At 42.6% G+C, this 13,062-nt stretch overlaps 1 protein-coding gene across 41 annotated transcripts in view; it reads right to left on the reverse strand.

The window, feature by feature from the left end:
* Positions 1–91: 91 nt before the first annotated feature.
* The window catches only part of LRRFIP2 (LRR binding FLII interacting protein 2), a 143,919-nt gene continuing 130,948 nt past the window's right edge, over positions 92–13,062 (reverse strand). For all 41 annotated transcript variants that reach the window (XM_037014026.2, XM_073223653.1, XM_037014024.2 and 38 more), the window contains 4 exons: positions 4,609–4,729; positions 2,087–2,166; positions 1,404–1,508; positions 92–1,005 (listed from right to left, as the gene is read on the reverse strand). In XM_037014026.2, the coding sequence (XP_036869921.2) occupies positions 895–1,005; positions 1,404–1,508; positions 2,087–2,166; positions 4,609–4,729 (417 nt within the window). In that variant the 3' untranslated portion in view covers positions 92–894. The remainder of the gene's footprint in view (positions 1,006–1,403; positions 1,509–2,086; positions 2,167–4,608; positions 4,730–13,062) is intronic.

Below are 13,062 nucleotides of genomic sequence, written 5' to 3' on the forward strand. Positions count from 1 at the left end.
TTTCGTTAGGAAGGAGAGAAAAGAGGGACGTGGCTGCCATAATTCGCTTTAAAGGCTCCTCTAACAAAATGAATGTGTCTGTAGCCAACTGTGGTCAGCAAAAGAGTGTGTTTAATAGACTCTTCAGGCAGACTCCCCACCTGTCTGCCCTGCCCCTCCCTCCCCCTGGGCTTGTCTGAGGTCTCATTCCACAAATAAGCAGCAGATGAAATGCTTTAAAAGGTACAGCACAGCCGACGCTGAAGACCAAGGCCTCTATTCTCTCTGAGAGTATGTATTAAACCTTGGACTTCCCCTGCCGCATGCAATAAAGCAAGTTTTATATACACCCCCCATATCTTTTTCTAACATTTTCTTATATAAATTTAAATATTTTACAAAAAAAGGCTTTTTCCTCCAAACATATAAATTTGAGTGAAACATATTCCCCACCTGTGAACTCATCTCTTCACTAAAATAGAAATGCTATCTGATACGAAGGGTAAATGTCTTTTGGCCACTGGAGGTCACTGAAGTCTGAACTGCACCGTGGAGAAGGCACTTGAGTTTCTGAGTCTCCAGCGAGTACCCCAGTGAGCACTCAGAGTCGCTGTCCTCCAGATCTTGTGCCAGGGCCTCCGCGCCCAGTCACCAGGGCAGCAGGGGAAGAACGGTGAGTAAACTTGATTCTAAAATTACGGAAATAAAAAAAAACAGCATACACCAGTTCTTAGTCTAGAATCAAACTACAAATAAAATCCCAAGTGTTCATTCATGAAGATTCAAACTGGTTTCATTCTCTCATAAATTATAAAATACAAAGGTGGCTACTTGAATGACCAAACTCAAAACAGTACGGAAAGGGGTTTGTGTGGGTGGACAGAACAGCAGCCCCGCTGGGTGGGGCCTCCCTGTCTACTGCTGTGCCAGCAACGCTGTCCTGTTGGCCTTCATCTTCTCCAGCCGCTTGGCCAGGTGACTGTTGGTCATCTCCATCTCCTCGATCTTGTCCAGCGCCGTTCGTAACTGGAGACAGAAGAACCCATCACCTCATGCAATCAGAACACCCGGCGCTACTCCAGCCGTAGCTCCTGGGGGGAGCACTGTTATCACAGAGGGTCCCCCAACCTGCCTCTCTTTCAGCTGGCCAGCTGCTACACCATGATGTAGGCCGCCAATTACGGAGGCATACAGGAGCTAAGAAACCTGATCTAAGACGAACATGAAAACTACCTTTTCTTACTATCTAACTGACCAAAAAATAAATGGCAGTCACTGTGGACCACCATCCAGCATACAAGTAACACCCCACTGCTGCTTCCTCCAGATTGGACCCAGGATTAAATTCCTTGTGCAGCAAAAAATTGATTTCCAAAGGACTTTCTTTTTAGGAATGTATCCTAAGAATCATGTTAACCAGGTACCTCTCGTTGCAGCTTCCTCTTTTCTGCTTTCAGTTCATCCTCCACTTTCTCGGCATTCTCAGCAGCAGTCTTATACCTCAGCACCTGCCCCTCCAGCCGGCCAATCTGTAAATATAAGAACACAGGTCTCTCTTTCGTGTTGGGCACTAGGAGCCAGTTTTTCACAGCCCAGATGGAAATACAATGTCATTACAAATTCCAAGTAATCTAACACAAATCCTCTCAGCATGAGTCACAGGGCCTCCCAGCACCCAGCTTCTATTTATAAATCAAGAAGTGTCCCCAGAGAGGACTACAGCTGGAGAGTCGTTACAGGGCCAGTTTCCCATGTTAAGTTTCATGATGGCCATGTTGCTTAAGTGCCAAAGCAACATCAGAGGAGGGAAAAGTTTTTAGACTTTGAAATGTACAATAGGGATGGATATTTGTCATAAACTTTGATTTTGAATTCTGAAATATCTACAAAAACAGACTTATAGCTACAGCGTTCTACATTTTTATAGAAAACAAGGCTGAAGTGCCCTGCCAGTGTTCTCTGCCAACTTTTCCACTTTTATAAGGATACAACTGCAAACACAGTCCAGAGAAACCTAGGCACTCGTGGGCTCAGCAACTTAGATGCAGGAAGCAGATGTTTTAAAGGGAACGTAAGTCACGTGGCACCATACAGAAGTAGTACGTACACTTTGCTCCAAAGTCGTTATATCCTGTTCTGCTTTCGAAAGCTTAAACTTGTACTCACTAATTTGTCTGTTGGCATCTCCTGGAACAGAAGAGAAAAACGAATCACCTCGAAGGTGAAGGTGTGACCTCTCAGGCATCGGCAGCCTGCAGCTCAGGGAAGGACCCTGTGTCTAAGAAAACACAGGTGGATCTAGGGCGGCCACGGCATCTCCAAAGCCTGGGCTCTGTGAAGTGTCTACTACGAGGAGCTTGAGCAGTGGGCTGTTACAGCATCCCTGGGATGGGGAGTCGGAGGAAAATTCACTCCTCATCCAATGATGTGTAGGCTGAGCTTTGGGCAAGGAGCCCTCACAGGGCTCAGTGGCCCTGCCAACCTCACCTGCAGCCCCAAGGCCAAGGGAGCCTTCTCACCCCAGGCACTGGGCCCTCTGTCTCCCAGTCCCTCTGCTCTCCCAGACCTCTTGTGCCTCTCCTCCCACCTGACTGAGGTCCTCACCAGCCCCCAGGGCTGTGCCCAGCTGAACTCGCCTTGGTTCACTGTAACTTCCCCTGGTCTTGTTGCATTGATCTCTCTTCGGTAATATTTATCATGGTCTCTCAACATCAGATATGTGTACATGAGGAGGGGGGCTTTGTCCTAGCTTCTTGAAACAACTTCTGTATCTAATCAAGGCTTGGTACATAGTAGATGCATAATAAATATTTGCTGAAATAAATGTTTTTTAGTATTACATGTTGTGATAATGTGATATGGGCAGAGCTATAAATCACTAGATGTACATCCGACCTGAGAAGTAAATCATTTAAAATGAGAAGTTTAGAAATGATGGGGGAGAGAAAATTCCCTCCAGCAAGCCAGATTTAACAAAAATCATTCCAAATGATCACACAGTACGAACTACAGGCTTGCAGGAGATAAACCAAATCTAACCTAAGAACTTTTCTGCTTTCCTATATAACTAGGGTTACAACTACCTGTGTAATCTTCAATACAAGACATTTTTCTAACTAGATAGTTACTGTCATCCTAAAAGTAATAGGGTTATAAAACCCTCTCCCCAAAAGCCACCTTGGTAGTGAAAGAGGATAATCCCCACTCCTGGGCTTTAAAACACAAGCCTCAGGATTGTATTTAATTCCTCACCCTTGTACCTTACTGATCATCACAATGTGCTTCTTCCTTCTCCAAACCACTCCTTCCTTCCTGGTTCTTAAAGCGTTAAGTCCTTCATTTTAGCCATTTCATGCAAGTTTTGAACTTCTTCCAAAACACCATGCTTAATCAAGGGACTGTCCAGACCTTAGTGTCCCTGGGTTCCTTCCCTGGCCTCTGGTACAGGGAGCTGCTCTGTCTTTACCAGCCCTGCCTAGCCTCCCCAGGTTCCACTCAGCTTGCTGCCTTCTGCAGCTCCACCTGGGTGCTCTGCCCTACTTTCCGCAAGCCCCAGCTCTGTAACACCCACCTGCTCTGGGGAGCATTCATGCATAGTGCAGCCCATCCTCAGCATGAGTCCTGCATTTGTGCTTTAGGCCAATCTCTTCCAAACCCACCCCTACCTTCTCTGTAAGACTGTTGGCAGCCACTGTCCTGGTTTGGCTCACCTAACAGCCTCCTAACTAGTCAGCCCGCCTCTTGCCATGCATGCCCCTATCTGCACCTATCCTCCATGCCAAAATGATATTTCCAGGACAAAATACTCACCAGGAAGTGTCACCAAGTCATGACTGATAGCCAGTAGAGGAAATGACACTAACCTCAAAAGTTAGTATTAATAAGCCTTAATCTAAGAAGTCCTTTGTATTTAGTGTAACTCAGAATACTTAAATAAAAAGGCCATGGAATGAATAATCAGTATTTTTAAACAAGTTATCAGAAAAGCTACTATTCAAACTGGAAATATGGAAGTCTTCCCTGTCCACGCATGATAACATTACTAATTATATACAAAGGGCTGCTGAACTCTCCCTACCATGAAAATTACTGTGAATGCAGTAAGCATTTTTAAATAATTTGGGTCAAAAGTAGAAAGGGGGAAAAACTGGAATAATTTAGGTAAACTGAATAGGCTTTGTGGCCTTGTTTAAAATTCCATCTAATAAAGATTAAGTTGGATTAACAAGAAAACTGGGAAGATTCTGAAACAACTTTAGTGTGAGTTCCAAATATATTTCACCAATCATCCAAGATAAATTTCCCCATAAAGCTATTAGGAATGGTGCTGCATGGGAGCTTAAAGCTGATATGGGTGTGGAAGAGTCAGTGTCAATGTCACTATTTGCAAAATGTTATGGAAATCATTTTGCTCAGAGGGAGGGAAAACACTAACTTGGGCCCCTCCACCCCTGTAGCACCCAGGCTAGAAGCCCCTACTCAGCTCCAGTGGAACAAGGTTTTGCCGAAGACTAACCAATGTCTATAATCTGCTCCTCTTGACAATGTGAATCACAAGGCTAGTCTGCTGACAATTCGTCTGGAATACAGCCTACATACAGATGGGGATGGCCTGTCCCCACTACCTACTCTGCAGTTCGATGAATTGCAAGTCTGAGCCATTCTGAAGTCCTGCCAGGTCACCCCCAGTGCCGCCATTCTTGGAGCAGCTCTGCCGTTCTTCATCCAACTGCAGCTTCAGTTTTCTAATCTGAGGCAGAAATCAAGGCTCATCAGCAAAGCACATGCGTGGACCCAGCAGTCACATCCCAGAATAAGGCAGGTCCTCATCAGCCACACAAATCATTTGCTCCAAAACCATTTGCTGGAGGGCCCACTATGGGGATTATGGATGAAGGTGCCAGGGTCAACCTATGAGCAGACATCAGGAGGAAGGCACTCCAGGATCTGTGTCCTGACAGAAAGAGGCCAGGTTATTATTTGTGTAGGTTTTTGGAACAGCTCATCTCAATAGTTTTGGTTACTCCCATTAAAGATGGAAAATTCCATGGGCAGTTAGATGTTTCTATTTTAGAGTTAGGTTAAATATTCTTACTTAGAAAAACTTTTGTATACAAAAATAATTGGAAACAGGTTTTTCAGTTTGGCTACATAATCCACCTTATTTTACCCAAAACTGGAAATAATCCAAATGTCCATCAATAGAAGGATAAACATACTGTGGTACATATGCAGTGGAATTACTACTCAGCAAAAGAAAGGGGATAGAATTTCGGCTCAAGATGGCAGTGTGAATAGGGCAGTGGAATCTCCCAAAACCATATATATTTTTGAAAATACAACAAATACAACTAGTCCTAAAAGAGAGACCAGAGGATACAGTACAACAGCCAGGCTACATCTACATTTGCGAGAACCCAGCATCTCATGAAGGGGGTGAGATTCAAAGATGTGACCCAGCGAGACCCAAGCACTCCTCCCACCCCAGCTGACCGGCGGGAGGAAAGCAGTCGGACTTGGGAGGGAGAGGGAGCCCAGGACTGCTAAATAACCAGACCTAGTAATCTGCACTGGGAGCACAGGCACACATTGCATGGTGTCCTGGATATTAGAGAAATGGAAGGGTAGGGTCCGAGACAGAGACTGCGAGCAGGTCCCCAGAGCCAGCTCCCCTGGGACAAAAGAAAAGCAGGCACTTTTCAAAATTCTTAAAGGGACAAGGGCTCAACAGCTGAACAAAATTGTCCCAGCACACTCAGCCCAGCAGGCTGGGAATCTTGAAGAACTTTGGGCCCTCTAAGCCTCTCTGGGGGGTAAAGCAGCCCCAAAACCCCTCATGGTGATAAGCAGCCTGCCATTCATTCACTCTGGCCAGTGCTACAAGCAAACTGGCAGACCCGCCACAGCTGTGGAGCAGCTGGAAAGCGGCCCTGCCCACAGCAACCACACAGAGTCTCCGCCCAGTGTGCAGCTAACTGGTACAGGCAGCAGAAGCCAGAGCAAGGTCCGGAAGGCACAAAGGGGAACCGTTTTTGCAAGAGAACACACACCTGGTGCAGCTCTGACTCCCGGCAGTGCTCTAGGCTAGCCTAGAGCCAGCCCCGCCCATGACAGCTCAGGAGATTGTCCCAGAGTCTGCTCTCAGTGTGCGGGTAACTGGTACAGGCAGAAGAGAAGGGCAGGGCAACCAACAAGCAAGAACGGACTTTGTTCTCCCAGCTGACACATGTGCCACCTGCCTGCAACCACTTATATCACCATGAAAAGGCAGAAGAATATGGTCCAGTCAAAAATCACTCAGACAACCCCAGAGAGAGGGCCTGGTAAGATAGATATAACCAATCTTCCTGAAAAACAAATCAAAATATAAGTCATAACCATGCTGATGGACCTGCAGAAAAATATGCAAGACCTAAGGGATGAAGTCTAGAGGGAGATAAGAGAAATGAAACAATCAATAGAAGGGATTAAGAGCAGACTGGATGAGGTGCAATAGACTGTTTATGGAATAGAAATCAGAGAACAGGAATACAGAGAAGCTGAGGCAGAGAGAAATAAAAGGATCTCTAGGAATGAAAGAATATTAAAAGAACTGTGTGACCAATCCAAGTAGAACAATATCACATTATAGGGGTACCAAAAGAAGAGAAAAAAAGGGATAGAAAGTGTCTTTGAAGAAATAATTGCTTAAAACTTCCCCAAGTAAGGAAGGACATAGTCTCTCAGACCATGGAAGCCCACAGATCTCCCAACACAAGGGACCCAAGGAGGACAACACCAAGACATATAATAATGAAAATGGCAAAGATCAAAGACAAGGACACACTATTAAAGGCAGACAGAAAAAAGATCACCTACAAAGGAAAACCCATCAGGCTATCATCAGACTTCTCAAGATAAACCTTACAGGCCAGAAGAAAATGGCATGATATATTTAATGCAATGAAACAGAAGGGTCTTGGACCAAGGATACTGTATCCAGCATGGTTATCATTTAAATTTAAAGGAGGGATTAAACAATGTCCATACAAGCAAAAGTTGAAGGAATTTGCCTCCCACAAATCACCTCTACAGGGTATTTTAAAGGGACTCTTCTAGATGGAAGCAAGCACTCCTAAGACTAAATAGATGTCACCAGAGAAAATAAAATCAGAGAAAAGAAAGCAGACCAACCAAATACTAACTAAAGGCAAAAAATAAATCAACTATCCCCCAAAACAGTCAAAGGAAACACAAAAGAGTACAGAATAAAACACCTAACATATAAAGAATAGAGAAAGAAGAATAAGAAGGGAGAGAAATAAAGAATCATCAGACTATGTTTATAACAGCTTAGTAAGAGAGTTAGACAGTTAGACAGTAAAGAAGCTACCCTTGAATCTTTGGTAACCATGAATCCAAAGCCTGCAATGGCAACAAGTACATATCTATTGACAATCACCCTAAATGTAAATGGATTGAATGCACCAATCAAAAGACACAGAGTAATAGAATGGATAAAAAAGGAAGACCCATCTATATGCTGCTTACAAGAGACTCACCTCAAACCCAAAGACATAGTAAAAGTGAAGGGATGGAAAAAGATATTTCATGCAAACAATGGGGGGGAAAAAGCAAGTGTTGCAGTACTTATCTCAGACAAAATAGACTTCAAAACAAAGTAACAAGAGATAAAGGACATTACATAATGATAAAGGGGTCAGTCCAACAAGAGGATATAACCATTATAAATATATATGCACCCAACACAGGAGTACCAACATATGTGAAACAAATACTAACAGAATTAAAAGGAGGAAATAGAATGCAATGGATTCATCTTAGGAGACACACCACTCACTCCAAAGGACAGATCAACCAGACAGAAAATAGGGACACAAAGGCACTGAACAACACACTAGAACAGATGGACCTAACAGACATCTACAAAACTCTACACCCAAAAGCAGCAGATACACATTCTTCTCAAGTGCACATGGAACATTTTCCAGAATAAACCACATACTACGCCACACCAATGAACTTCTCAAATCACAAAGGTATAAAACTAGAAATAAATTGTACAAAGAAAACAAAAAGGCTCACAAACATATGGAGGCTTAACAACATGCTCCTAAATAATCAATGGATCAATGACCAAATTAAAACAGAGATCAAGCAATACATGGAGAAAAATGACAACAACAAAACAAAGCCCCAACTTCTGTGGGATGCAGTGAAGGCAGTTCTAAGAGAAAAGTATATTGTAATACAGGCCTATTTAAAGAAAGAAGAACAATCCCAAACGAATAGTCTAAAGTCACAATTATTGAAACTGGAAAAAGAAGAACAAATGAGGCCCAAAGTCAGCAGAAGGAGGAACATAATAAAGATCAGAGGAGAAATAAATAAAATTGAGAAGAATAAAACAATAGAAAAAAATCAATGAAACCAAGAGCTGGTTCTTTGAGAAAATAAACAAAACAGATAAACCACTAGCCAGACTTATTAAGAGAAAAAGAGAATCTACACACATAAACAGAATCAGAAATGAGAAAGGAAAAATCAGAACGGACCCCACAGAAATACAAAGAATTATTAGAGAATACTATGAAAATCAATATGCTAACAAGCTGGAAAACCTACAGGGAATGGACAACTTCCTAGAAAAATACAACCTTCCAAGACTGACCAAGGAAGAAACACAAAATCTAAACAGACCAACTACCAGCAACTAAATTGAATCAGTAATCAAAAACTACCCAAAAACCAAACATCCACGCCAGATGGATTCACTGCTGAATTTTACCAGACATATACAGAAGACATAATACCCATTCTCCTTAAAGTTTTCCAAAAAACAGAAGAGGAGGGAATACTCTCAAACTCATTCTATGAAGCCAGCATCACTCTAATACCAAAATCAGGCAAGACACCACAAAAAAAACTACAGACCAATATCCCTGATGAACATAGATACAAAAATACTCAACAAAATATTAGCAGACCGAATTCAAAAATACATCAAGAGGATCACACACCATGATCAAGTGGGGTTCATCCCGGGGATGCAAAGATGGTCAAACATTCAAAAATCCATCAACATCATCCACATCAACAAAAAGGAGGACAAAAACCACATGATCATCTCCATAGATGCTGAAAAAGCATTCAACAAAATTCAACATCCATTCATGATAAAAACTCTCAACAAAATGGGTTTAGAGGGAAGTACCTCAAGATAATAAAGGCCATATATGACAAACCCACAGCCAACATCATACTTAATAGCGAGAACTGAAAGCTTTTCAGCTAAGATCGGGAGCAAGGCAGGGACGCCCACTCTCCCCACTGTTATTCAACATAGTACTGGATGTCCTAGCCACAGCAATCAGACAACACAAAGAAATAAAAGGCATCCAGATTGGTAAATAAGTCAAACTGTCACTATTTGCAGATGACATGATTTGTACATAAAAAACCCTAAAGAATCCACTCCAAAACTACTAGAACTAATACCAGAATTCAGCAAAGTTGCAGAATAAAAAATTAATACACAGAAATCTGTTGCTTTCCTATATACTAATGATGAGCTAGCAGAAAGAGAAATCAGGAAAACAAGTCCAATCACAACTGCATCAAAAAGAATAAAATACCTAGGAATAAACCTAACCAAGGAAGTGAAAGACCTATACTCTGAAAACTACAAGACACTCCTAAGGGAAATTAAAGAGGACTCAAACAAATGGAAATTCATCCCATGCTCTTGGCTAGGAAGAATTAATATTGGCAAAATGGCCATCCTGACTAAAGCAATCTATAGATTCAATGCAGTCCCTATCAAAATACCAGCAGCATTCTTCAACAAACTGAAACAAATAGTTCAAAAATTCATATGGAACCACAAAAGACCCCAAATAGCCAAAGCTATCCTGAGAAGGATGAATAAAGCAGGGGGATCTCACTTCCCAACTTAAAGCTCTACTACAAAGCCACAGTAGTCAAGACAATTTGGTACTGGCACAAGAACAGACCCACAGACCAGTATAGAGAGTCCAGGTATTAACCCAAACATATATGGTCAATTAATATATAATAAAGGAGCCATGGACATGCAATGGGGAAATGACAGCCTCTTGAACAGCTGGTGTTGACAAAACTGGACAGCTACATGCAAGAGAATGAAACTGGATTATTGTTTAACCCCATACACAAAAGTAAACTCAAAATGGATCAAAGACCTGAATGTTAAGTCATGAAACCATAAAACTCTTAGAAAAAAACATAGGCAAAAATCTCTTGGACATAAACATGAGCGACTTCTTCATGAACATATCCCCCCAGGCAAGGGAAACAAAAGAAAAGATGAACAAGTGGGACTATATCAAGCTGAAAAGCTTCTGTACAGCAAAGGACACCATCAATAGAACAAAAAGACATCCTACAGTATGGGGAGAATATATTCATATATGACATATCCGATAAAGGATTGACATCCAAAATATATAAAGAGCTCACGCACCTCAACAAATAAAAAGCAAATAATCCAATTAAAAAATGGGCAGAGGATCTGAACAGACACTTCTCCAAAGAAGAAATCAGATGGCCAACACGCAAATGAAAAGATGCTCCACATCACTAATCATCAGAGAAATGCAATGTACAACCACAATGAGATATCACCTCACACCAGTAAGGATGGCCACCATCCAAAAGACAAACAACAACAAATGCTGGCGAGGATGCGGAGAAAGGGGAACCTTCCTACACTGCTGGTGGGAATGTAAATTAGTTCAACCATTGTGGAAAGTAGTATGGAGATTCCTCAAAAAACTAAAAGTAGAAATACCATTTGACCCAGGCATTCCACTCTTAGGAATTTACCCTAAGAATGCAGCAGCCCAGTTTGAAAAAGACATATGCACTCCTATGTTTACTGCAGCACTATTTACAGTAGCCAAGAAATGGAAGCAATCTAAGTGTCCATCAGTAGATGAATGGATAAGGAAGAGATGGTACATATACACAATGGAATATTATTCAGCCATAAGAAGAAAACAAATCCTACCATTCGCAACAACATGGATGGAGCTAGAGGGTATTATGCTCAGTGAAATAAGCCAGGCAGAGAAAGACAAATACCAAATGATTTTACTCATATGTGGAGTATAAGAACAAAGAAAAACTGAAGGAACAAAACAGCAGCAGAATCACAGAACCCAAGAATGGACTAATAGCTACCAAAGGGAAAGGGACTGGGGAGGATGGGTGGGAAGGGAGGGATAAGGACGGGGAAAAAAGAAAGGGGGCATTACGATTAGCATGTATAATGTCGGGGGTAGGTCACGGGGAGGGCTGTGCAACACAGAGAAGACAAGTAGTGATTCTACAGCATCTTACTACGCTGATGGACAGTGACTATAATGGGGTATGTGGTGGGGACTTGATGATGGGGGGAGTCTAGTAACCATAATGTCACTCGTATAATTGTAGATTTATGATACATATATACATACATACTTACATAAGTAAAAAGAAAGGGAGAACTGCCAGTACATCAACAGGTGAAATCTCAGAACAGGAATGCAGCATGAAAGACGTCACGTAAGAGAAGAGTACATACTGCACCACTCCAATTATGCAAGCTAGAAAATTCAAAAACTCACCCACAGCGACAGAAAGCAGGGCCCCAGCTGCCTGGAGCGGGAGAGGGAGGTGCAATAAGCAGGCTTACAAAGGAACACAGGAACTTGGGGTGTTATGCATATCTTCATCACTTTAACTGGTCATGGTCTCCCAGGTACTGTTATGGGATGAACTGTGACCCCTCCAAAATTCATATGTAGAAGTCCTAATCCCCAGTATCTCACAATGTGACCTTACCTAGAAATAGAGTCACTGTAGGTGAATCAGTGGAGATGAGGTCATACTGGAATAGGGTGGGTGCCTGATCAATATGACTGGTGTCCTTATATAAAGAATGTCATGTAAAGGAGCACATATACAGAGGTAAGAGTATGAAGACACAGAAAATGTTGTCTACAAGCCAAAGAATGCCAGATTGCCAAGCAAAGCACCGGAACTAAAAGAGAAGCCTGGGACATACCTCCTTTTGCAGGCCTCACAGGGAGCCCACCCTGCTGACACCTTGACTGTGGCTGCTTCTCCAGATCTGCAGGGCAAATTTCTACTATCACCCAGTTTGTGGAACTTCATTAGGGCAGCCTTAGGAAACTCATACAGGTATATATATTTATACCTGTATTCTACACCAATTATTCCCTAATGAAGCTGGTTTTTCTCAATCTGAAAAATAACAGAAACTAAAAAAAAATAAAATTAGAAGGGACTTTGGGTTGTCAAAAAACAAGGCCCAGCTAGAGAAGAGAGCCACACATGTGGAAACCAAGGCCATCAGGCAGAAGACCTGTGATGAGTGCTGAGACCTCTAGTTCACCCTCCATTGCCCAAATGAAGATGGCTAGGCCAGGTCCTTAAGCTGAAAATTGGAGGCTGGCTATCTAGGAGTCTGAGTCTACAGTAAAGACCCAACATACCCAGAGGAAGGTCTCAACAGAACCCCCAGTCACAGAGACCCTCCCAAACACGGGGCATATGCTCAGCTGCCTATCAGCTTTTAGTAGCCCACTCATAAACCCAGGACCAAAAAAAAAAAAAAAACACAGAAAAGAGCACCTGGAAGGAAACAAAATATGCAGACATGAGAAAACTTCAGAAAACATACCAACCAGCCTACCAGCATCCTCTGAGCTAGGGGAATGCCTGCATCCTTGAAAGGACTGCAAATACCAGAGCTCAATAGAGTATCAGAAGGTAAAGCTGAGAGGATCTTTTTAAAAGTTGAGCAAAAGAGGCAAAAAGTGATGGAAAAATAGAACAGAAACAAGTTAGAACATCTGTCCCATAGATCTAATGTGCCTTCCTTCAGAAACAGACTCGTGTTTCCCCAAATGCTGACACCTCTTGTCCCAGGGGCCCTGGGGACACCCCAGCTTGGCCAGTCTGCCTCCCGCTGCAAGGGGGGCTCCCTCTGGGGCAGAGACCAAGCCTCCCCATGCTTGCTTTCATCCTTTCATCCTGGAG

Source organism: Manis javanica, chromosome 15 (assembly GCF_040802235.1).
Source record: "Manis javanica isolate MJ-LG chromosome 15, MJ_LKY, whole genome shotgun sequence".
Taxonomy (NCBI): Eukaryota; Metazoa; Chordata; class Mammalia; order Pholidota; family Manidae; genus Manis; species Manis javanica.